This window comes from Cervus canadensis, chromosome 6 (genome assembly GCF_019320065.1).
Source record: "Cervus canadensis isolate Bull #8, Minnesota chromosome 6, ASM1932006v1, whole genome shotgun sequence".
Taxonomy (NCBI): domain Eukaryota; kingdom Metazoa; phylum Chordata; class Mammalia; order Artiodactyla; family Cervidae; genus Cervus; species Cervus canadensis.
The window spans coordinates 18,801,610-18,826,686 of NC_057391.1; the positions used below are offsets into that span (position 1 = coordinate 18,801,610).

Genomic DNA, 25,077 nt, shown 5'->3' on the forward strand with positions numbered 1-25,077 from the left:
TATAGTTGATTGACAATGTTGTGTTAGTTTCAGGTGTAGAGCACAGTGATAGGCAGTGTTAATGGGGGATTTCGGGTACCTCTCAATGCAGTGGAATGAGACCAGTGGGGGCTTCCAGCATCACTTCTCCCAAGGGCTCAAAGCAACTGCTAATACTTCCTGGGGGAGGTGAGGAGGGACCCTCAGGGTGAAGCCTCTGAAAGGTTAAGCAATATGAGGAGGTAAAAACTATCTCACAGGTCTCCTACCTGGCCCAGAAAGGGCCCTTATGGAGCATGAAGACAGCACAGGTAGGCATAGACCCTATGTCTAGAGGCACGACCAGGCGCCCTGGCCAAGAACCAGCCACTCCAGGGCTGGCCCTAAAACAAAAAACTTGCACTGCAGAGCTCTTCTCTCTGCTAGTAATTTAGACAGTTACACAATGACAGATAAAGGTATTATGTTGGGCAGACATAGCATATCTTCTCCCAAGAGAAATAACAGTTTGGCCATCTTTAATTCTCTACTGCAGGGAAGCCAGGAGGAAGAAAGTGGGAGGCAGAAAGACAAACTGTGCTCAAGTCTTTGGAGAGTCCCACCATAAAACCAAAGTGTCCCTGCCTAATGAGGTCCGAGTTTGAAAAAAAATTACTTCACAGCAAATTGTTTTCTTTGTCAGACTCAAAAATGGTGCTATGAGTCAAGAAGAGAGCCGGGCCTGCTTCAGGGAAGGAGGGCGAGATGGCCGTCCCACCTCACAGAGCCCCGAGGAGTGTGGCTTCCCAAAAGACAGCTTCTGGCCACTCCTTTGAAAGCCACATTCTTCAGGGGCTCAAGATGAGACTTCAAGTCAGAGCCTCACTGGGCTAAGGCTTTTCATTCTAAGTCTGGTGCCAAGAGGTCAACTTTATCTCCTTCCCTGCCCCACAGCCCACCACCCTTTCATCAGCCCCACTCCCCTTATGCCACCTGGGAAAACCCACCCCGGCCTTCACACTCACTACACAGAACACAGTGCATCCTGCTAATGACTCGTGGGCCCTGCGAGAGTGGTTTCAGCTTCTATGCTGCTCTCAAGCTGTGTACATGCTTCACTCAGCCTCGTGAACTCATTCAAAAACAGCTGCTGACAACTCATTAGTGCCATACACAGGTATCCCCTTTCACACAGCCAGTGTGCAAACACCCCTATATACACATGGTCATGGTTCCTTTTACTTAATCTCCTGGGAAAAACAAAACAAAAAATTGTGACATAGAGGCCATGGAGGGCCCTGTGGCCCTCTGTACATAAAGCTAATAATACACCCAGGCTGGAAGAGTTTCTAAAATTAACACAGCGGGTGCAAGGCGGCTGGGAATGCTGACTCGGGTAGGCCTGCCACTCCAGTGGTTTCTACACTCTCCAAGCTCTAGTTCTCTCAATTACAGCCCAAATTTGAGGCAGTAATTAACAGGAGAATGTTTGCATTTAGTGATCTTCATAAAACCAAATTACACGAGGCAAAAACACCCATTTCCTTGCATTCTGACTAATTGTTTCAATCATGAGTTTCCAGATGCTAAGGGATATTTCTGGTGCCTGATCTGGGCTGGGGTCGGAATATTAGAGTACTTCTTCCCACACACCACTGTTCTGGAGCATCAAAGAGAAACTCAAAGGGCAGCATAATGTGGTGAGAAGAAAGAAGTACAGGGTCTTAGGCCAACCAATTTGAACTTGATTCCCGGTTCCATCATTTACTAGTATGTCATTTAATCTCTCTAAGCCTCAGTTTCCTCATCTGCTCCATGAGGATAATATTAACGAACTAGTGGAACTTTTTTAAGAGTGAAATGTATTGATATTTGTAAAATGCTCTGACCTATGCCTAGCCCATATTCCTAAATGAGTAAATAAGTAATTCAAGTCAACAGGAAAGAGGTGAGGGAGGTAGGTGAAATCTTCCAGGGAGGAGTCAAAGCAAAGCATCTACTGGGGTGGTAAAAGGGAACTTATAATGGTTCAAGTAGCCAGTGGTGGAAGTCAGGGCCCAAAATATTCCCTGGACAATTGGATGGCAGAATCTATTTATCTCAGCAGAGAGATGCCCTGATCTCAGGGAGCTCATGGTCCAATCAGAGGACAAGGTTTAGACAGAAGACAAGTTGGGCAATGATGTAAGAAACCATCTGAGGCAGCCCAGGCATCTGAAAAGGTGGGCTCCTGGGGGCCCAGACGGATGAGGTCATAAAGTGCTCCTGGAAGAGGTAATCGGAGTTGGGATTTGGGACCTGACCTTGGCCGTGTACACTATGTTCCTTACTCTTTGCCAGACGCTTGCACAGATTTCTGAAGGCTGGGCCGGGTGAGAGCAAAAAAAAAAAAAAGATGTTCAGCACCACGGACAGCTCCCGGTGTGCCTGCCAGCCCAACCGCACTGGTCCAGCTAGCGGAAGTTGGCAACAGCCTCCACACCTCTCTGGCTCCTCTTCTCCTCCAGTTCTAGTGATCAGAAGCACCTCAAGTGATTCCTTAATGTCCCTGTGCATTTTCATTGGGGAGTCCTTGGTGACTGAAAACACTCTATTCAAAAAGACCCCAAAACTTGTATATCAAGCACTTGCTAATATTTGGTGCTTTCAATGCATTACTTCATTTATTCCTCACACCAGGACTAATGTGGCTGCTATTATCTGTATTTTATAGATGATGACACTGAGACTCAGACAGCAGCATCTGCCCAAGTCTACACAGCTAGGAAGGAGCAGACCCCAAATTCAGAGAGGTCAGGGGAACTCCTGAGTCTGACCTCTTGGGATTTTAGGCACCTCAGTAGAATGTGGGGAGGTGGACAAACCTTTCTGGCATCTTTGCATCACACTGGGGAGGTAAGCCTGCCACAGCAGGTGCAGCCCCCGCCCCAGAGACAAGAAGGCTGCAAAGAGGTTTCAAGGGGACTTATCCTCCTGATGCCAGGCTTCCGGAGGTACTTTCTGGATGAGCAAACCAGCACAACTTTCGAGTACTAAAAGCACCCCAGTCATCAGCAGACAGTAGGGCATAGTTGTACCCAACCTGTAAAAAGGAAAACTGAGGTCCACAAAGGAAGGAATAGTAACATTCCAAAGCCTCAAGCTGTATGCCCAATGCTCTCCTGCTCGCTCCCACTGGCCATAGAATCATTCATGAATAAATCCCACGATCCAGACTCTATACATCCATGGTGGCAGGTGGCAGGCCCTGGCAGGGAGGCAACGGATAGCCAGACTCAGGCATGCTGGAGTTGGCACAAACCTGAATTGGAAGACTTGGTCTCCCCAAAGCCAGACGACCTTCCCCATCCCAGGGTTCTCTAAGTTAAGAGGAAGTCCGACAGCAAGATAGGGAATGGCCTGTGGGTCAGCTTTGGTGGAGTGGCGGTGGTGGGGCACGTGCAGAAGGAAGGGGGTGCCAGAAGGCCCAACAGCCCCCTACACTGATACCTAGAACAGTTCACGGCCTGAGAGGAAGGTTGTGGCTCAGAGGAGCCACAGGAAGAGAAGATAGGAGGCTCCTGACCCTGAATTCAGAAACTCAAGGGCCAGACCAAGGGCCCTCTTCTTCCCTGGAGGCTGAAGAGGATGTGAAGGGTGATAAAACAGAGGCAGAAGTGGAGGTCCCAGAGCAGGGATGACCTCCTTTAGTTTCCTCTTGTCCACACCTGCCCACGCTTGCCTCTGAGCACATATGCTTTCTTACACACACACACACAAACATTTTTGTACACACGCTCTCATCTTTGTACCACTGTTCATAGGGAACAATGGGATGGGGAGGGTCATCTGGCAATTTTGCCTTTGTACACATACCCATTTTCACACATACATATTCTTGCACATCCATTTGCATACATTTTGACACAAATGGTAGCCACTGGGAATCCTGTCAGCTGCAAGGAAGAGAATGTTTGGTTTTTGCCCACTAAGATCTTTTCTATCTCCAACATTCATCTGAAATGCTACCACTTCTGAGCCTCCTCAACCTCTCACTGATGGAGCCCAGCCCAAGGTCTGACCCTGGATCTCCTGGAATGCTGTGGGTTTCTTAGTGCAGGGGCCTTGTCCCAGATATGCTTGTGCCCCTGCAGGGCTGGTGGCAGTGGGGGAAGGTGTTCCCATGCTTTCTCTTAGATAAGCAGCACTCCCACAGCTCCATCTTGTACCCCTCCCCCCACCCCCCACGCAAGAGGTTCCCGCTCAGATACCACTCCTAGCACCAGACTGCATTCCCACCTGCCACCTGGAGGGCCTGCTGGCTCCTCCACCCAACAAATCCAAGGCTGAGCTCAGCATCTTCCTCCTCAAAGCTGAAGGGCACAGTCAGCATTTCAATCACCTGGGCTGGAAACCTCACAGCCACCCTCAGCTGCTTTCTCTTTCCTCCTATCTGCCCCTGCAGGTCCCCCTAGCAGTGACCAAGTCTTGTCTGGCCCCTTCAATGACAGCTTCTGAATCTGTCCCCAGAGCTCTGTCCTAGATCAGTTCCCCACTACTCCTCACGCAGACTTTGTCCCTGCCACCCACCTGGTCCCCCGCCTCCTCCCTCTTTCCCTCCACGTCACGTGCTGTCTGGGTTATCTGGCCAAACAACATTATGATTATGTCAGTCCATGCTTGAACCCCACTTTGGAGACCCCAATGGCTGTAGAAGGTTCAAGCTCCTAGATCCAGCACCTCTGACTTCTCTTCCCTCTTCTCCCTTCCACTTCATTCACAGGAGCCAACTGGACACCCAACTTTTGGCCTCACATCCATCCACTTCTTGGTTCCTCCTTCTGAGAACTGCCTCTACCTCTTGAACCCCCATCTTTTGAAGTCCCTTCTCTCATCCAAAACCCAGTTCAACTGCCTCCTCCTCCATGAACTTCACCTGAGGTGCAGTGTTTCTACGATAGCAGTCGTCACATTCTGCCCCTTTCATCAGGTGCCACCTAACTCTCCTTCTAGCCCCTAAACAAAGAAGCCAGGCATCTTCATGTCTGAGAACTTAGATGGGAGCTAAGAGCTTTCCCCTCCATTCCAGGCCCAGCACAGATAACTGCACAAGCTGACCATGAAGCTGATGAGAATGAAGGACAGCTATCAACAACTTACTATTTGCCAGGTACTCATCTGAGTCCCTTATATAGACTATCTCATCTAATCCTATGAAGTAGATACTATGAATATGCCCATTTTACAGTTGAGGTAACTGAGGCACAAGAAGTTGGGAAATTTGCTGTATATGGTAGATCAGGATTTCACACCCAAACAGCTTGACTCCAGAGTCCCACCTCTTATCACTCTATACAAACATAAACCCAGTTGATAGTATTTTCTCTTTCCTAAACTCTGTGCCTCCTCCTATTGCCTCTTTCCCTCCCAAACCTGTCCCCTGTGCTCTCTTCCATGGTACCTTCATTATCAACTTCTTCACCTTCTAACCCACCTGTTTTTTCCCTTAACTGAACTTTAGTTGTGTCCTAAGGACATCACTCTCCCAGACCCCACAGACCTCAGGGTTAGGGTGGAGTGAGCAGCTTTGTCCACGCTAATGCCTCTTCCTGCCTGTGGTAGGAATGTCTACAAGATCCTTTGAGCATCCTGTCATTTGCTGGCCTTCTTTACAGCATCCACTTGCCACTCTTGGGGACTCTGATGAGGCTGGCACCTGGTTCACAATCTTCTGTCCCATTGCGAATCCTGCCTTCATCCTGGGTGACTCCTACTCCCTCTCATAAACCCAGCAATAACACCCAGCCTCCCACTGGCTTCAGTCCTACCTCTAAAGTCTTCACTCAGTCCCTTCCAACAGCACATCCTGGACTGGGTCACTGTCTGCAGTTGGTCCATCTTTAATCTCAGATAAGCAGTGCTCTCTCCCACCCTAACCTCCTTTTCAGCCAGTTCTCTTATCCAATCATGCTAAGTCTGTTCTTTGGTGTCCCAGGAGCCTACAGTCACTGGCCCTCGAATTATCCTGAGAAACCTCCTGCCTCCTCCCATTCCCCCCACACATAGTGGTTGTACTCATCAACCTCTCTTGCCCCGTCCTCTGGCCCTGGCTTCACTAAATCATAATTGTAACTCAGAGCCATCATCAGCTCCTTTCCTGTTTCCATGGAGGGGGGTGGGCTGTGCAGAAAACCTCACAACCTCAGACCAGTCCTACTAAATACCAAGTGCCTTAGCTCCTTGTGTCTCTATTTCCTCAACAGTGTTTCCGTACTCAGCAGGGTCCTCACCTCTGCCAGCCCATCCTCCAGGAGACCCTAACAGCCTTTCCCACCCATTCCCCACAGCGGCTTTTCCAAATTATCTCTTCTCTCCTCAAAGCTCTGAAACTACCACTTTCCCTCTCCCTCCCAGCAGATAACAGCACTTCTTCACAGAGAAAACAGAAGCCCGCAGAATGTCCCCTTCTCTTCCTGCCATCAGACTACTCCCTTGCTTGTCTCCCTCCTCACTTTCCTCTTCCACAGTCACAAGGGATCAGTCAATGACTCAATCTGCTCTCTCAACACTGTTCCCTTTTTCCTCCCCAGGAACATTACAGGTTATCCCCTCTCTTGCCCGTATCTTCAGTCCCTTCCGATCAGCTTTTAAGATCTCGCACTTAATAAAATCACTCCTGAACCCCCACTGTCTTTTCTCCCCTCAGAACCAAGCTTCCTGAAAGACGTGTGGCCGTCCCCACTCTCTCACTTCCACGTCCATTTCCCCAGCACGCCTCTCGATCCTGCAGCAACACTGCCGAGGCACACATCCTGCTGCCAAATCCCACAATTTCCGGTCCATTCCATCTTGACCCTCTGCATCATCTGACACTGTGCACCATTTCCGCTGAGACACTCTGCTACACTGGCTCCTCTCTGTTCTCTCTGGTTCTCCTTTCCCTCCCGTTGCAGGAGCTCCTCTTTCCCTCTGTGACCTTTAAATGTTTTTGTTCCTTGGGGCCCCCACCTCCTCTCCCTCTTTACACTCTCCTGGGGTGACCTCACCAACTCCCAAGGTCTCAAAATTATTCGGCTGGCTTCCAAACCAGACTCTCTCTCCTGAGCCCCACAGCCACGTGTCCTCTTGCTGACTACACATCTACACCTGGACGTCCGAGGGGAACTTCATTCTTGACAGAGCCAGATATAACTTAGCAGCTCCCCCCACAAACTTGTGCTCCCAGCATGTGATACTACCATTCATCCAGACACTTAGCCTAGAAACCTGGGAATTATCCTTGACTCTCCCTTCTTGCTTACCTTCCAACACCTCAATCATGTGGGATCCAGCACGGCTCATCAACCCACCACCTGGCTCACTTCAGCACCTTCCTACCTGGGTTCCTGCCTCTCCCAGGACCCCACAGACCTCAGGGTCTACATCCTCTCCATGTCTTGCCAAACCCAAAGTCCTTCCAGGCTCCCAGTTAAAATCTAAGTTCCTTGCTGTCATTTGGGGGCACTTTCTGATCTGACTCAGCCTCCTCTAGCCCTGTACGTGGTGTTCTGCTCCAGACACACTCAGCAGCTTTCAGTGCCCCAGACACCCGGGATGTTCCTTCTCCTCTTCCCTATGTAGGGCTTTCCTACATACTGTCCTCTGCCTGGAGATCTGCTCCCCAACCTTGCCCACTCCAGGCCACTTGGTTCAGAGGAATTGTCATTTTTCCTGGGAGGCCTTCTTTGTCTCCCAGGAAATCTGGCGAGGTACCCCTTGGAAAGATTGAAGGCAGGAGGAGAAGGGGATGACAGAGAATGAGATGGTTTGATGGCATCACCAACTTGATGGACATGAGCTTGAGCAAGCTCTGAGAGTTGGTGATGGACAGGGAAGCCTGGTGTGCTGCAGTCCACGCGGTCGCAAAGAGCCAGACACGACTGAGCGACCGAACTGAATTGAGCAGGGTGTTCCTCACACTAGGATGTAATTGTAGTCACTGACTCTCCGAACTTAGTGCGGTTCCTTTTGTGAGGTAGGTACAAAAAAGCCTGGGAATGGGTGGATGAGTGCATAAATGAATGACTGAATGAGTCCCTTGGGAGCCAGAGACTGAGTGGCAGGAGGCCCAGCAGAAGCTACACAAAATGGGCAGCCCTCTGAGACCCCGACTCCTTCCCACGAAGCTTTCACAGGCCTCCGAAGGGCAGGGAGGGACTTATCCCGTGCAACCCTCCCCGCCCCCAAGACCTGAAGACTCCTAACAACATCCACTAGCCAACGGCCCCCACCTAGTGAGGATGATGGCAGAAAAGTCATGGAGGAGGAGTGGGAGCTGGGGTTGGGGAAGGTAGATGAACAAGAGATGGGCCAGGAGAACGTGGGGTCAGGGTTCTGACACAGAGGGACGACAGGGGCTGGTGGGGGGTGACTGAGGCTAAAGATGTCAACCGAGGCCATGACTGTCTTTCCAGCCTGACCAGCCCAAGCCTGGCAAGGCAGAACACACCAAGCCCCCTCCTTTCAGGAGCACCCCTTCATTACAGACACGCCCCCTCCTTCAGGCACGCCCCTTCATTACAGACACGCCCCTTCATTGCAGACACGCCCCCTCCTTTCAGGCGCGCCCCCTCGATGGCGACTTGGCAGATTCTCCCATCTACCTGGTAGGCATGCACAGACATCCAGAAGGTGGGGGGGGTGGGGGGGCACGGAAGAGGCAGCTCCATTTCTTCCCTTGAATTCCCCTACGTCGCCCCCGCCTCGAAGACCTAGGATTAGTCTCGTCTCTCCACACTTGCTGTGTGCTCCCCGAGAGCAGAAATGACCCCTCTTCCTTTTCCCAGATGTAGACACAATAGCTGCACCCAGAGGGAGAAGGGTGGGGGGAAGTGAGGTCTCAGTAAAATTGTCTTATTGTTCAATAAATGCGTGTATTCAAGACTGTTGTGGTGGGGGGAGTGGGTGACTGTCAAAAAATTTTTTAAATGAATTCACATGGCTATTTCTAAGTAGTGGATTATGGGTGAGTTTTGTTTTCCATATTATAGCTTTCTTTATTTTCTAAATTCCCCATAATGGGCAAATATTACCTTTTAATCAGAAAAGCAATCAAAAAAAATTAATCACGGACTGGTGAAGCATGCGGTGAAGAATCCGCTAATGTGAGACACACGGGTCCGCGGGGAACTCCTAGGCGCTGAGACAAAGGTGCTGTCTTAACGCGACGGCAGGAGGAGCAGATTTTCTGGAGGCGGTTAAGGATGAGGAGACAGAGGGAGGCCATTTGAAGGACAGGTGTAACCGGCAAAGGAGACCACGTGCCTGCCCACAACTCACACATACACACACGTACGCACGCACCGCGCGCGGGAACGCACACACGTGGGACACCTTCCTTGCCTTCCCTCTCCCACAACCAATAACAACTGTTGGGAGCAGGGACCAGCCCCTCCCCATCACAGGCTCTCCGGTCTCGTTCTCCGAGGCAGAGCTGCGGCCCAGCCCCCCTCGCACGCTCCACCCACCCGAGGGGGACGCGGAGCAGGAGTCGGGCATTTTTTGCCTCCCCGCCCCTCTCACACTGCGAAGCGCTGCCTCCCACCGCCCTCAACCCCGGCCTCTGAGAGGAATAAACGCCCCCCCCCCCATTCTGGTCCATCCTCCCCTGACCCAGCCTGGGGTCTTCCCCTACAGCAGATGAGTTGCTGTCTTCCACCCCCGCCTGGCCACTAGGCTCTATTTTTAACCCACCTCAAACTCTCTGACTCAGAATCACAGGGCTCCCAGGTAGCTGCTCCCTCGGCCGCCCGAGGCAGCCTCCCAAACAGTGCGATTCAGACAAGGGCATCCAGCTAGCGCTGGGCTTATGGTGGGTTATCCGGATTCCGGAGTATCTTTGGGAACTCACTTTTCTGTGAGGATGCGCTATTACCTGAAGAACATAATTTGGCTTTGTTTCTGTTTTTTGAAGACCCAGACAAAATGACCTTTTACCCCTGCCTCTTCCCTGGTATCTCTTCCCTGGTCCCTCTCAGTCCTGGGCTGAGTTCCTAGTCCCTCAGCATACAATGAGGGCTGTTGCAGCCATTCCCCAAGGAGAAGGTGAGCTTTGTGAGGGCTGAAACTGCCAGAACCTTCCCTTCCCCTTCTGTGATCTTTTCATCACATAGCACAGTGCCTAAATTACCTGGGGAATCTTACCAAGATGCAGACTGGGGTGCACTGGGTGTGGGGTGAGGGCGGACACCTGTATGGCTCCCAGGCTCCCAGGTGATTATTGAGGCTACAGGTCCAGGGGCCACTCTTGGAGCAGCTAGGTTACAGCAGACAGTGCAGCAGTTATGCACTCTAGTGTCTGGATACCTGGCGGTGTGGCCTTGGACAAATCACTCAGCTTCTCTGAGTCTGTTTTCTTAGGTACAAAATGAGACCTTTAATCCCACCTCACAGGATTCCAAGATAATTCAATGAGATAATATTAATAATGTACTACACAATGCAAGTAATCAGTACATGCTGGCTGTTAGCATCATCATTATTATTCTTATAACCACTCAGATGCAGGTCCTGGCCTCAGGACTAAGGGGATCCAGAGGTGTGTGGAAAGGGGGCATTTCAAAGTGAAAGACCCTCACTGTACTGAGACCGAAGTAATTTTTTCATAGTGCCATGACAGTCCTGTCTTGACCTTATAGGGACAAGAAAACTCCCCCACACAACATAGAGCAGGAACTGATGATGGAAGTGTGATGTCTACTCAAGAATGAGGAATAAGGTGGTTTTCCCCCTTCCCCAAGTCACCTTTGATTGTAAAACTGTAGCCCACTAAGTTCTTGGCATGGTACCCTCTCACCCACCTACTTGTAAGCCTCACAAGCATCCTATTCTAATAAGTCACTTCTTATCTATCACTTGCCTCTTGCTGAATTCATTCTTAGCTGAGACATAAAGGACTGGAGCTCCTCAAGGCCCCCCCAAAATGCCACCTAGTGGTTTCAGTCCCACTTCAAGAAGCCCTCAGTCTAGGAGAGAGCAGCATGGCTTGCTGGGCACAAAAACCCCAAAAAGGATGGGGCCTGAGAGTGCCCACTGGTCAGGAAGGCTGGCCTTGTGGTTGCAAGAAGGAGGTGTGTGCTATCCAGCAGAAGGAAGCTAGACAAGGGGCCAAGAGTCTTGGGTTCTACCCATCTCAGTCTCTTACTTGCTGTGTGCCCTTGAAGGAGTCCCTGCCTCCCTCGATCCCTGCCTCAGTGTCCCCATTGGTACAATGAAAGGATGGAGTCAGACACTCTCTAAAGACATGCTGATTCCATGGATCTCTGCAGTGCAGAGGCTAAAGAGGCTAGCCATAGGCAGCTGGCCAGAGGGAAGGCTTGCTGAGAGAAGAGTGCCCCATCTCAGAAAACCATGACACTCCCTCCCTCAACCCAATCCTGACCCAAAGAAAGGATGGGGGCATACTGAATGTCAGACTGAGGAGTCAGGACTCTTCTGGGGACATGGCGAGCCATGAACGTGCAGAGGAAAGAGTTTCTTGGGGAAAGGATTGTTATTGCACCTTCTCAACGGCACAGCCGAGCCCAGCCCTGGCCATGAGGAACATCAAGATATCAACTCGTTGCTTCTCTGAAGGCCTCAGCCCTGTACTGGAGACTCTAAATCTGTGCACTCATCAGAGACACAGTAGCATAAGAACGTGCACGCGCGTGTGCACCCACACACCAAACTATACAGCAGGGGTCACCTACTCTACCTGAACTGCCCTGAACTGCCAGGATGCTGTGTTCCTTAAGGCTAGTGGTCCAACCTCTCTGAGCTTCACTCAGACCATTTGGGGGAAATTGTAGAGGGGACCAGCAATGGAGAGCTTCTTCAGCTGGTTTACAAGAAACAAAAAAGGCTCAAGCACAGCTCTTCCCGCTTAGGAGAATAAGTAAAAATAGAATACCGCTGTGGAGTCACACGTGAGCACAAGCTCAGGGGAAATCAGGTAGGAGAGCTCACCTGCTCCTGCAGGAAGGCACACCTCATCGAGGAGGAGACGGGATGCAATCAGAGCAGAACTTCCTGAGGCCAAGCAGGGGACGGACAGGGTGAACAAGGACAAGGGTGGGGATGGGGGAGGGCTGTGGCTAAACACTGACTCTCTCTACGGGCCCCTCTTCTTGTTAGGATGGCGCTCTCCTGGGAGTGCCTGGGCTCTGGGGACATGAGCTGGATGGGACTCTGCTTTCCCTCCAGGAAAACACAGTTTGACAAGGACACAGAGCATGGGCCATGTTCCCTGGGGTCCCAACAGGCCCAGAGTTTTATGATTCTTTTTGGTTCTGCCGTCAGGAAGGAAAGGGAATGACTCCCCGGGGAGGAGACCGTCATGAATGGCTTGGAGGTATCTCACTACCAGGCTATGGTGAACACACTGCAGTTGGAAACCTGCAGATGGTTAGTGCAGAAAGGGCACTCAGGGTGCCCAGCTCACTTGGGTGCTCCCCAAACTTCTACCTGCCCAGGCCTCATGCACAGAGACCCAGGCATCCATAATTGCAGAAAGCTCCCAGGTGCCTCTACAACCACCAATTTCAGATTGGGGGTCATGCTAAAACCCAACCCCTCTCCAGTTCCATTTTCAGATGAGGAGAGCAAGGCCAAAGTGGTAAGGGCGTGGCTCAGCCCACTCAGCTACATGGGGCACAGCCCGGTCTCACCTGGCCTCTTCCTCCAGCTGGCCCCCTTGGGTCTGTCCACAGAAGCCCTGGAGCAACACGGCAGGAGGATGACTCCCCAGAGCTTCTGGGACAGGATGGACATTGTTGCATTTCCTTCCCCTGCCAATTCCAAAGCCAATGGTCCTACTGCTCTGCCCTGCAGGATTCTTCCAGCCTTAGCTGTCCATGTGACCTGGTCTCCGTGGATCCCCCCATCTGAACTGAGACCATGTTGGGGGTTACAGGAGGGGACAGTGACCCCGGCCCCAGAGAAGTGGTGACTGGGAGGAAGGGGTGGGTGGGGGCCTTTGCCTAGAGAAAAGCCAGATCTCCACCCCCACAGGGGCTGTGATCTAATGGCCCGGGGGTGGAGGGCAACAGACACAGCATAACCGAACAATGTGCTAGGGAGCCCCAGCCCTGATCCCCAGGATAGGGGCTGGTGGAGATGCCACAGAAAGAGGAACCCCACATACACTCCAGGAGCACGCCTGGATGAGCCTCTCAGAGTCTCAGGAAACAGGGCAGGAGATTCTCATCAGCTCTACTTGTCAGCAGTGCGGTCCCTGCCTTGCCGGCTCAATTTGCACTAATGGGGTCAGGATTACGGGTTCAATACCTATTTGGCCAATTAGCTCTGCTCCCTTCTCAGCCTCAGACAGAGCTATGACGCTGGACCCGAGAGAGGGAAGGACTTTGCTGAGGTCACCCGGCAGAACAGGATGAGGGTCAGGAAGGCAAACCCCGCGTGGGAGGGTGGACAGTTACAAGCCGGGGAAGCTTGGGATGAGAGGCCCAGGGTTCCGGGCTGGGCTGGCCCTGATGTTACATGAGGACAGGCCACAGCTGCAGAGTCCCCACTCCTGGACCATGTTTCTTCAAAAAGCTGCCAGTGGCATTTAGGAGCTTTGTGGGCTTGAGGGGGAGAGTCTTTCCTGTCCGTAGGGAAGGGGATATCGCTCAGTATCCTCTGACAAATTGTAGGTGGGAGAAGCCCATGGCTGGCTTTGGCGTCAAGTGGCCAGGGACTCAGGTTAATCATTGACAGGGGCTGCTCCAGCCTGTGATGGGGAACCGCAGGGTAATTACTTCTGGGCTCCAGGCCACACACTCAGTGACATTATTACAGTGGTAACATCTGCCTTCCGGGTCTAGGATGGCAGAAGAAGGCAGCCTTTTCAGAGGCTGTGCAGCTGGGGCTGAGGCCTGGGAGAGCTAGCCTGGGCTGCGAGGACCTAGGGTCAGAGGCCAGAGAGTGACACAGACAAACTCACCTGCAAATGCACACACACATACTCAGGCAGCATCGGGGGGCAAGACCCGGGGCCGTGGGTTCAGAGTCCTCAAGGGCCAAGCTTCAGGAGTGCAGGTCCAAAAGGGCAGGTTTGGAGTAATCTGCCCCCCTTATCTGACAATACCCAGTCAGGCGGCTCAAGCTTCCAGGCACTCGCCTCCAAGAAAGTGTGCATAATGGGTCTCTCTCTCCTTCAGATCCAGCTCAGTTCTGCTTCCTCCAGGAAGCCTTCCCTGACCATCAGTCCAAATTGGTCTATCTCTTGTCTGCCCTCCCGCAAACCCAACCAGGGGACCCTAAAAGGAGCTGAAATACTACCCTCCTATTTGCCAGATGGGTAGAGATCCCCATTCTCCATGATGGGTGAAAACAGTCTTGGACTGGAGCATCTGGTCTCCCAGTGGGCACAACCTCCCTTCACTCACCCCTTCCCAAGCCCAGAAGACAAGGTATTAGCCAGTCCTGTGTTATGTATTAATTTCTGAAAGCCTCGTTTGTGCAGACATAACACATCCACCCACATGGGTAAATGCTTAGACAGACACAAAATCATCATCAGCCAATTATCAGGCCCCCGCAGCTGCCGAGAGCAGACCTGGAGGTCCCACTGCTTGCTCGGCAATTTGTGGGAGCCCAGAGGTGGGGATGCAGTGGGAAGTAGGGAGTGCCTCTACCAAGCCAGCACATCTCTCTGCCCAGCCCGAGCACTACTCTGCAGGAGCCACTAGCTGGCTGCCTGGCTGGGAAGATAGACACAGTCCCAAACAATGAGAGACCAGAGCATGGCAGGAGTGGGCACATGTGAGGTTTGGTGGCTCCGGCTTCGGCAGTGGTGGAACCTTTGAGTATTTATAATCCGTACTTTACCTCCCTGAGAAGACCACAGGCAGCTGGCTCAGATGCTAAGAGGTGTAGGAGCTCTGGGAGCTTAAAAGAAGGGAGGGTTTGGGGGGTGGGGGGGGTGGGGCAGAGGATGGAATGGGCAACCTGCCCACCCTGTCCCTAGCCCCCGTGTCTCAGGGAGGCACTGAGGTTGGCTCCAAGTCTCTGTTCAAGGACTCCAGTTCCTTACTTCAGACCAAGGCCTTATCTTGGTCCCAGGCTGAGCCCTGATCCTGGTCGCACACTGAGCCTTAAGCCACAGACTGACTCCACTTCTTCACAGACCCCATGACCATATATTTCTCTGGTAGAGAAAACACAGACACCACTGGCTACTTGTTCCCTTCCCCTTTGAACCCCAACACATCAGTGGCATCCAGATGTAGTTCCAAAATCCCAAAGGTCTCCATGTCAGGCTGTGCAGGGGGAGCAGATGGGCAAGTGTCCCAGTCCAGATCCCCAGGGGCAGCAGCCCCAGGGTGGGGGATTAGGACAGGCATCGCTCACCCTCGGATGCTACATTCTCAGGTATGGAAAGGCTTCCTTCTCATTGATGAGCTTAAATTAAGACGGATCCTGAACATACTCAACAGTCCAAAATTCAGGCATGGGGCTGGGGAGACAAAAGAGAGTTCCAGTGATGAGACCATTCAAAAGTCTTCCCTGGACCCTTCTCTGGCTGGGGGTGGGGTAGGCTGTGGAGCCCTAAGACCTCTGAGCCAAAACCCTTCTTGAGTTGTGGTTTCATCTCTGACTTAGACTTACTCTGTGACCTTGGGCCAGTCACTTTCCCTCTCTGGTCCTCTGCTCCCTACCTATAAAATACAGGCTTTAGGCCAGGAGCTTGCTAAGCCCTGTCCAGATCTGGTACTCTGAGGCCTGTTCAATTTCCCATGCCAGCTGAGCTCCTCCACACAGATAATGTGTGTTCAGTATTATCTGCAATGTTTTCCTTCTTAGGAGAATGTTTTCTTGAACTACTTTTGTAATTTAGCTTTTAAAAGCTAACATACACACAAAGAAAAGAAGGAAGAGAGAGAATGGACAAGTACAAGTTTTGAGTCCTAGAGAACAGGTTCAAATTCTATGAAAAATTCTGGTGCTTCATAGCTGTGTGATTTCAAGCAAATCCTTTTTTTTCCATCAGAGCCTCCGTTTCCATATCTGTGGACTGCAGACAACAGAACCTATTTTAAGGGCCACTATGAAGAATAAGTGAAATGTGAGAAATGAAGCTCCTAACACAGTCTGGCATGTGGTAGTGGTTCATAAATGGTGGTTATTGGTCTGTGAGTCCACCTGGCTTCAGTCTGTATTGGTTTGAGTCTAGAGTTGTAAACTCAGAAGCCTACAGGGTCAGGCAGCTGAGTGTGCACAAGTGATAAGGCTGGATGCAGGCCAGAGACCACAGGACAGGTGGGGACTGGGGGCAACTGGAGACTGAAAACCAGTTTAAGGCCTCTGGTGAGCTCCAGTTCCCTGCCGTGGGGTGGGAATGTGGGGCCGGAATTTCCAGTTTCCGATTTTTCAAGAGAAGCTGGGAAGCCAAATTTCTGTCTGACATCCTTCCGCTTTAAACATTGTCTCAGACTTGTTATGACACACTGTTGGCCAAACAGAACACATCTGGGTACTGTGTTTGGTCCACAGGACGCTGCTTAGCAACCTCTGGTGTAAGTCCTGCTGTCTCATTTTGAGCAGCCTCAGTGACAGGGAGCTCACTACCTCACTGGGCAGACTCTCGCTCCCGCTCTGGGTAAGTGATGATGATAGAGAGTGTCTCTGAGTGGCCGCCTAGGCTCCGGGATCACAGATTTCCAGGGCCCTGGCAATGCTTTCTTGGTAAAGCCTGGCTGGCAGAGAACATCCTCTCTGAAGCCAAGGCAGTGCCCCTGGCCTCCCTGTGGCCCGCTCTGGCTGGGAAATGTGGATTCTTCAACATCCCCTGGGCCCAAGCAGGACCGCCTGGCCGGCCTCAGTAGCCCTTCTATTAATTAGCAGCTGGCAGCAGCAGCTTCGTGAGAGCCCTTGAGCCAAGAGGTATGTGTGCTGGAGCCGGCTGCCTCCTCAGTTACATGACAAGTCCCCCGGGGGACTGGGGCCAGACCTTCTGCTCTGGGTGAATTCCCCCACGGTGGCCAGTGTTGTGACAGGCACAAGGGCCACTCAGGCTGCGATGACACTTGTCAGCCCTGTCATCTAGATGTAGATGGATGCTTACCAGGCTGGGCAGGGGCAGTGAGAAGTGACAGACAAGTTCAGCCCAGTGGGGCCACTAGGCATGGTCTGGAGTGGGGGAAAGGGCGTTAAGATTGAGAATCCCCCCACCCCGAAGGTGCCAAGGCCACTGCTCTCACTGAATGTGTCTGTCCTCCTCCCAGCCAGCCACCATCAGCTACCCCTCACACCAGCTCGCCTGCCTGGCACCTCTGGACTCCCTCACTGACAACATCTGTTCCTTCCCAGAAATCTCATTAGAACACAGCAGTCACCATACTCCCTGCCCCTTCTCCAGCCGGCCGGCCCTCCGGCCCTTTGAAGGGGCAAGAAGCTGTGAAAACAGTGGGACAGGATGGATTAACGAGAGCCCTCGGGCTGCCTGGCCTCCTCCCGCTCACCCCATCCCAACAGCCAGCATCCAGGGTTGGCAGTGTCCAGGCAGTGATGCAGGAAGGGAGGGAGGCTGTGGATCTCACATCCCCAAGCCTGTGCCAACCTCTGTGGCTCAGGGCCGCTCGACTCAGTTCACAGAACTCTCCCTGCTGTGTGTCCTGGAGGCCAAGAGAAGAAGAGAGTCTCTGGTCTCAAGGAACTCAGTCAGGGAGCCCAGGTTATGCGTGGAACACACGGTCTGAACCTCAGTACTCTCAGCATGCCTCTAGGCTGGGTACCAGCAGCCTCGGTTCACCTGCGCACTAACCAGGATGCAGAAGCTCAGACCCATCCCAGACCTAAGGAGTCAGAATCTGTGTTTTAACAGACCCTTGGTGAGTAGGATGACAGGACGCCGTGAGAAGCACTGCACTGTAACAGACCCAGAGCTCTATCCAAATGCCATGTGATGGGCAAGGAGGGGGAGATGGATGAGGGTGGCCACACTGGGCTGAGAGGGCATCCCAGAAGACGCCAGGGCCCTCAGTCTGGGAGAGGAGGGCACATGGAAGGCAGAGAGCCCAGCACTGTGTGAGACAGCCCACTTGACTGTCCCAGAGCCTGGCGCTCACAGCAGCTAAGGGAACAAATGGGGCGGGGCTGGGCAGGAGAAAGGCCCCCAGCCTCATCTTGCAGCAGCTGGACAAGGAATTGAAGCCTTGCAATAGGGAGAACCCAGAGCTCAGACCCCGCCACCCAGGCGGTGTGAGGGTCCTGGGCCCCCAGCCCCATTGGGTTGCTGCGCACCCGACATCCCGGGAGCACCTCGGCCCCGCGCTGGATGCTGGCCTCTGCGGCGCATCCTCCACCTACCCAAGTCTTAGCAGGTTGAGCACGTCCTCACCACTGGAGAATCCTGCTGCCCACTGGGCCAGCTGACAGTACCACCCAAGCAGCTCACCTTGGAATTCCCCTCTGCACCAACGCCCTTCCCCCTCCCCTAGCGCCACAGCAGCCTGCGGTGCCTTTCCTGGCTTTCCACACTGACAGCAGAAGCGCGGTCCTGGACAAGACCCCCCAGGAAGGCCCCAGAATGCCCCAGGCCCAGCATCCTGCTTTTGCCTGCTTCCTCCTCACCACTGACCTGAGCAACCCTTCCCATGGTTGAAAGGGAGAGAGACAGACAGGGCACTGAGGAGGCAGACAAATCACTCGTCCCCCAGCAGGGCACCTTTCCTCCTAAAGCATCTCGTCTGCTTCATTTGCATCCTGCAGGCGGTGAGAAGCCCAAGCCTCAGGTTACAGAGGGCCCCCCTGCGAAGGCTCTGGGAGGCCAGCCCCTGCCCCTCCCAGGCCAAGACTCTCTTTGGGGCTGGCCCAGAGTGGGGTTCACAACCTAGATGGTTTTCAACTTAGGAGGGGTCCACAGACCCCAGAAATTGAGAGTGTTCATATCAGGTGTGTCTGGATACGTGTGTCTTTCTGGATAGAGACTCTATCGTTTCCAGCAGGTTCTCAGTTCTCTGATGCAGATCCAGAACCACTGGCCTGAACCAAGGACAGAGGCCCATCTGGTCTGCTCAGAACTAAGGGAAGGAAGCAGTGAGGCCAGGGTGGCAGGGCTCACCATCGCTTTTCTGTTCTCTCACAGTTCACCTTACCTCCACCGGGTGACCACAGCTGGACAACCGGTGTCTGGCTTGGCCATAGGCAACAGGATTCCCATTTTTCTGGATGGGAAAACTGAGGCGCAGGGAAGGCTCATAAACCAAGCAGGCACCCCTAGCAGACAGGGCTGGGAAGTGACATGAGGTGGGCAGTGGCAGTGCCTGGGCCATGGCGCAGCACAGAACGTCAGTTTTAGGCCAACCCTGGGACCTACCAGCCATTGGTCCAGTTTATGTGATTTTGGACCCAGCTGTTTCTGCCCCCAAGTAAAGGATCCTCCAGGGCCTGCTGTTTCCTTTCTTTCTCCACAGCTTCAGAAAGCTTAGGCGAGAAGATGGAATGGGTAGGGGGATGAGAAGAGTCAAGTTCCTGCCTGTCTCCACTCTCAAGGCCAAGCTAGAGTTTGGGGCACAGGAGTAGCCCTAGAACTGACATCCCACATAGGGACTTCCCTCCAGCCCCCAAGGCCACACGCGCAGCCCCAAGATATCTACTCAGACACCTAGAGGTCACACACTCGGGACAACCCCCTGAGGCTGACACTTGAAAGCCTGACTAGTTTCTGGGAACAGAACCAGGAACATTTTCACAGGAGCGGGGGGGGGGGGTTGGGAGGGGGTCTCACCACTCCTTTTCTCTCCTCCTGGGAAAACAAGATCACACAGATACTATTTTTCATTTGTTCCAGGTTCCCACCACCAAGCTCAGCTTCCAAGATATGGCTCATGTGGAAAGAAGGACCCACCCAGGACCCAAGGGCCCAACCAGCCTTGGGCAGGAGCCTGGGGAACAATGTCCTGAGGGGCTGCATGTTCTGGTCTCTTCCCTTGCTGCTGCTGCTGCTGCTGCTAAGTCACGTCAGTTGTGTCCAACTCTGTGCAAACCCATAGACGGCAGCCCACCAGGCTCCCCCGTCCCTGGGATTCTCCAGGCAAGAACACTGGAGTAGGTTGCCATTTCCTTCTCCAATGCATGAAAGTGAAAAGTGAAAGTGAAGTTGCTCAGTTGTGTCCGACTCTTAGCGACCCCATGGACTGCAGCCTACCAGGCTCCTCTGTCCATGGGATTTTCCAGGCAAAAGTACTGGAATGGGGTGCCACTGCCTTCTCCGGGTCTCTTCCCAAACCCTAAATATGGCTTCAAGAGGCAAATGCGGGGTAGAAGGGGAGAAGAGGTGAGACAAGCTTGTAGAGACTGGAGGAGTCACGGGGGTAGCCAGGGCCTGGTGTGTGTGCATGTAGTGGGTTGCGTGGAGAAGCAGAGGCAACCAAGAAAAGCCTACTATTTACAGGGCTCAAGTTATATGGGCTCTTCAGAGCATAGCCAAGTCTAGCCCCTGGAAAAGGCACCCAACTTTTCTCCCCCAGGAAGAGGAGATGCCAGAAGCAGTCTGTGACGGCAAGCCCTGAACTCCAAACCACAAACTCAATCTATCATGGTTTGCTGGAGATTCTTTATTAAACCAATTCTGTTGGATCGGTGCTTCCTGCCCGTCAAAATGATGAATAAATACTCAACTGGCCCGAACAATGCTTGCAGAAGCTCTTGTGAAGCCTGAGCTGGACACTGGGGATTGGCTCCACATAGAGGCCCAAGGCCAGTGACTGAAACTCGAGGGACTGAGGCTTAGGGTGCTGGGTTGGCTGGGGCGGGTGGGGAAGGGTGGTGAGGCTGGGTTGAGTTGGTGGGTGTTCTCAGCCTGGAAGACTTGGCCATAGTCCTTGCCTCTTTGACCTTGTGAAGATGAGACCAGCTGCTTTGGCCTAGAGGCATGATCACAACCCTTCCACATACAAGATAGTTCTTGGATTTCTTCTCTTGCACTGCACCTAGCATCAGGCTGCATACAGAAGGTATATGCTTGCTGCTACCAATTCCTGGTGCTTGTTGCACAAACCCAGATTCAAAGCCCAGTCTGACCCTTTTCTGGTTGCCCATCTATCAATCCCATTGCAGCCACACATCCCTATCCCTACCACCCTCTTCTCCGCCATGTCCCAGGTGGCCTGTGGTTAGTAGGAGATTCTGCAGAAAGGGGACTGCAGATAGACATGCCAAGATAGGCAGAGTTTGATCAGAAAGGCAGGAGAGGTTGCATAGATGCAGTCAGCCCGGCCCCAGCCCTTCAGCATCCCGGGTAAGGGGCAACTGGGAGGGGAAAAGCCAGTTCCCAGAAGGTGCTCCATTAATGCCTGTTGACAGCAGAAGCTAGACATACCTGGGGTTGGTCCCTAGTAGTCTCCCATCACAGGCAATGAGGTTGGTGGTGAGAACTCTGAACAGAGGCTTTCAGACAGCAAAGCCAGCAGGGAGCCAAGAGAGGGAAGGGAGGTCGATATTGACATGGCCTACCTGCCAGCACCACCAGGGAGTTCAGAGACAGGAGGAGCCCAGGACATCCCCCTGGGGGGTGGGGGGTGGGATACAGGAGAAAACAGCGCCTTCCCACGCCACCCCTAGCTCAGGCTGGGATCCTCGGGTCCCAGTACTGACCTGAGGGGAGGCCACACTTTAGGAAACTGGCACAAGGAACCAGCCACAGTTCCTCATGGGAGGGTCTCCCATCAGCTCACACATTAGCTCATTGAGGATTGTAGCTGTTTGTTTAGTCTGTCCTCTGGCTGCCCATGCCCTCTGGGAACAGGAATCTTGGATATTAGGGTTAGGTAGAGCGATCCCTCAAAATAGGAAAAGGTAGGGGCCCTCCGTTCACCACCTATTTTAAGCCTTTGAGTGTTGCCTGACTGGTCATTCCTAGCACAAGAAATCTCTCTCATTGGATGGAAAGCGGCTTTGCTCTCATTACAAACCTAGCTTCCCTGGAGTTTGCAAAGAGGGCTCTGCATTGGCAAAATGTTCATTTATATTGGCAGGCGAGCAGGGAAGGCAGGGAAGAGAGCTAAATAGGGGGCAGGGCCCAGAGAGAGAGAGAAGATGAATTAAACCCAGCTCAAAAGGGTGAACGTTTTCCAGATCCTCACTTCGATGCTGTGTATCAGGAAAGCCCAGGGAGGCCCCAAGATCTTGATGAGGGTAGGGGCATCCCTGATTCCAACTTCAGAGGCAATCATCAATTTCTCTTTTTGCACAGTACCCCCACAGGCCGGGAGTGGTATCTGCTCCTCAGTGGCATCTACTCTGCTGATGAGGAGGGGGCGGGGTTCCTCTCCCGGACTGGTAGTCACACCGTTTGGGGAACCAGAGCTGACCCATGAAAGACCTAGCAGATGCTGGAGCTTGGACCACTGGGGTGAGAATGGGGCACAGGGCAACTGCTCATCAGTCAGGACACCAGGCATCTTCACTGACCACGACAAGCAAGGTCATGCTGCCCTGCTCATCTGGATGCCAGCTGCCCAGGGTGCCTGCTCCTGGCCCACTACTTGGCATGAGGGGCTGGGCCCAGGGCTAAGGTGGGTGCAGAAGGCTTTTACCCTGGACCTGAGGCCCCAGTGACCTCAGTCTCCCTGGAGCTCCTCCCCAGTTGCAGCTTCCCAGGACACCAGAAGGCAGATAATAATGCCTGGGGTCAGCGCCCAAGGAGCTGGCCCAGATGCCAAAAGGTCAGTCTCTCTTCCAGGCCCTGCTCTGCAGGCTAAAAGACCTGGAGCAGTCTTGAGGATGTCCACCCTGACTCTGCAGCCCAGAAGAGGGAGGCAGGATGTGGGGCTTAAGGTGGCAGAGCCTCATCGTGGCTGCCGGCAGGGCTAGGCCAGGCTTTGAACACCTTTTCAGCTTGCCTCTAATGTGGCCGAGAGGATGAGGTTGGGAGGCTGGAGCACAGAGGAAAGTTCTCAGCGCGGTGCAAGAGGAGGTCTGGGGGTGTCTCGGAGCATCGAGGCGCCCCAAGCTCCCAGCGCGAGGAAGGAAAGTTAACTCCGGCTGAGAGGCAGGGCCGAGAGACAGGAAGCATGCCTGCGACCGCTCAGAGAACCCACAGGATCATCGCCAGGCCCCCTTACCTGAAGTCGCTGTAGGGGTGGATAATCCAAAACCCGGCCGACTTAACCCTCTCCTGCTCGCGTTCTACCGCCTTCTGGCTGCCGAACATTCTCAGGGAGAATTTGTTGACCCCGGGCTGGAGCATGGCCCCGAACTGGCGCTGCATGAAGCCGGCCTGGCCCAGGCGCACCTCGGCCTCAGGGAGGATCTGGTCTCCAGCGGCCGCGCCTCCCTCTACTTTGATCGCGGTGTCCACCGAGGGCTGCTCGCAGGAGGCGGGGACCGGCTGCGGCGGCTGCTGGGGCGGCGGCGGCGGCGAGGCTGCAGGTTGCGCCGAGGCGCCGGAGCGCTCGGGTTCTGCCGCCAGGCCCGGGGGCGTCCTGTCCTCACCGGGGGACGCGTCACCCTCGGCGATGAGCCGCCGCTCCTCCACGGAGTCATGCAGGTGCCCGTGACTGCTGCCGCCCCCCGCTCCCGCGCCGCCGCCGCCCCGGCTGCCGAGCGATGCCAGGCTCCCGCGGAAGCGCCTGCAGTCGCCGTTCGTGCTGGACTTGCCCGCGCCGCGGGCTGACCCCTCGCCGTCTGCCGCCCCGAGGGCCGCGCCCCGGGGCTCCGTGCCGCCCGCGGCAGCCGAGGGTGAAGGCGAAGGCAGCGGCCGCAGCCGGATGCTCCTGCGGCTGGGGTCCTGGCGGCCCCCAGCCCCCTCCTCCTCGGCGTCCTCTTCCTCGTCCATGATCCACGCCTTGGCCCCCACCTGCTGCGGAAGGCTGTAGAGTCGCTTGCGCATGGACGGCGGCAGCTTGTCCATGGCTCCAGGGGCTGGGGCGCGAACCGGGCCAGGGGCAGGGGCGCGGGTGCGGCGCCGCGGACCGGCTCCAGCTCCTCCCGCCGGTCAGTCCGCCCGCAGGGACGCGTCCTTCGCCGCCGGCGCCAGCCGCCTCAGGCGCCCATGCTAGTCAGGCTGTGAGCGGCGGGGAGGCTCCCAGTCCGGCTTCGGGTCCCGGGGCTCTCCGCGTTGCGCCTCCTCCCGGGTCCGGCTGGGCGCGGGGACCCCGCTCTCCCTCCCTCCCTCACTCCCGCGGTCAGGGGCGCGGCGCGCGGCCGGGCTCCAGGCGCCCCGCCCCCGCGGGGAACAATGGGAGCGGGTTGAAGCGGCGCTGCAGCCGCGGCGCTCGGAAAACCGCTCCGGAGCGCAGAGCGCACGGCCAGCGCTCCTCTGGGGCGTGTGTCCCGCGGGCAGGCGGGCGGGCTGTCTGTCTGTTCCGCCGCCCGGGCTTTGTGGCCAGCAGCTCGCGAGCTCGCCTCGCTTCCTCTGGCCGAGACCGGCCAGCACGTCCCGGGGCTCCCGCTGCAGCCGAGCGGAGCCCAGCGGCCCGCCGGGCTTACATCAGCGGCCGCCTCCCCCGGAGCGCCCTCCGGCAGCCCTCGGCTCCCGCGCCCCGGAATATTCATGAAGCCGCCGCAGCTCGCGGGTTGCCATAGGAGCGGCTCCCGCAGCCTGGCCTGCCTACCTGGGCTTCTTAAAGGGGCAGTGGCGCGCGGGCCAGGGGCCGGGAGGGGGGCGGAGGCGGGCCCGGCGTGGGGCGCAGGGTGGACCCGTGCCGGACCTTAGGGGCCGAGGTGAGAGACGACCTTATTCCTCAACCCTCGAGTGTCTTTCCTTGGCCAAAGGCTGGGAGCGCGCCCAAGCCCAGGGCGCGGGCTTGGGTTGCTAATTCCCCACCCCAAGATAGGGGGGTGGGGCGGGGTTTCCCGGTCTCTCCTTCTCCGAGCTCCGGGCTCGCCTCTCCCCCGCGGTTATGCTTTTCAGCTGGGTCTCCGACCCTCCTCCGGGGAGGCGGGCCGTCTGTTGGCGGAGTCCCGGGCCTTCCCGCAGCGCGCCTGGAGAGGGGGTTTCCGGGAAATGCACTGCGTCGGGGCTGCTCCTGGGGTTTTCCTGTGACTCGGGCGGGGGCGAATCCCCCGCTGGTCTTTCCCTTGCGGAGCCTCGCGGCGACCCGGCCAGGAGGGCGTGGGGGAAACTCCAGGAGGCACAGGGCGCGCGGGTGCGACCCAAGCCCTTCGAGGTAAGACTTC

The 25,077-nt window shown here is 54.7% G+C and overlaps 1 protein-coding gene across 1 annotated transcript in view; it reads right to left on the reverse strand.

The window, feature by feature from the left end:
• Positions 1 to 24,792, reverse strand: part of HCN4 (hyperpolarization activated cyclic nucleotide gated potassium channel 4) — a 49,304-nt gene extending 24,512 nt beyond the window's left edge. Inside the window, exon 1 of the mRNA XM_043471018.1 lies at positions 23,022 to 24,792. Within this exon, the coding sequence (XP_043326953.1) occupies positions 23,022 to 23,809 (788 nt within the window). The 5' untranslated portion in view covers positions 23,810 to 24,792. The remainder of the gene's footprint in view (positions 1 to 23,021) is intronic.
• Positions 24,793 to 25,077: the final 285 nt, after the last annotated feature.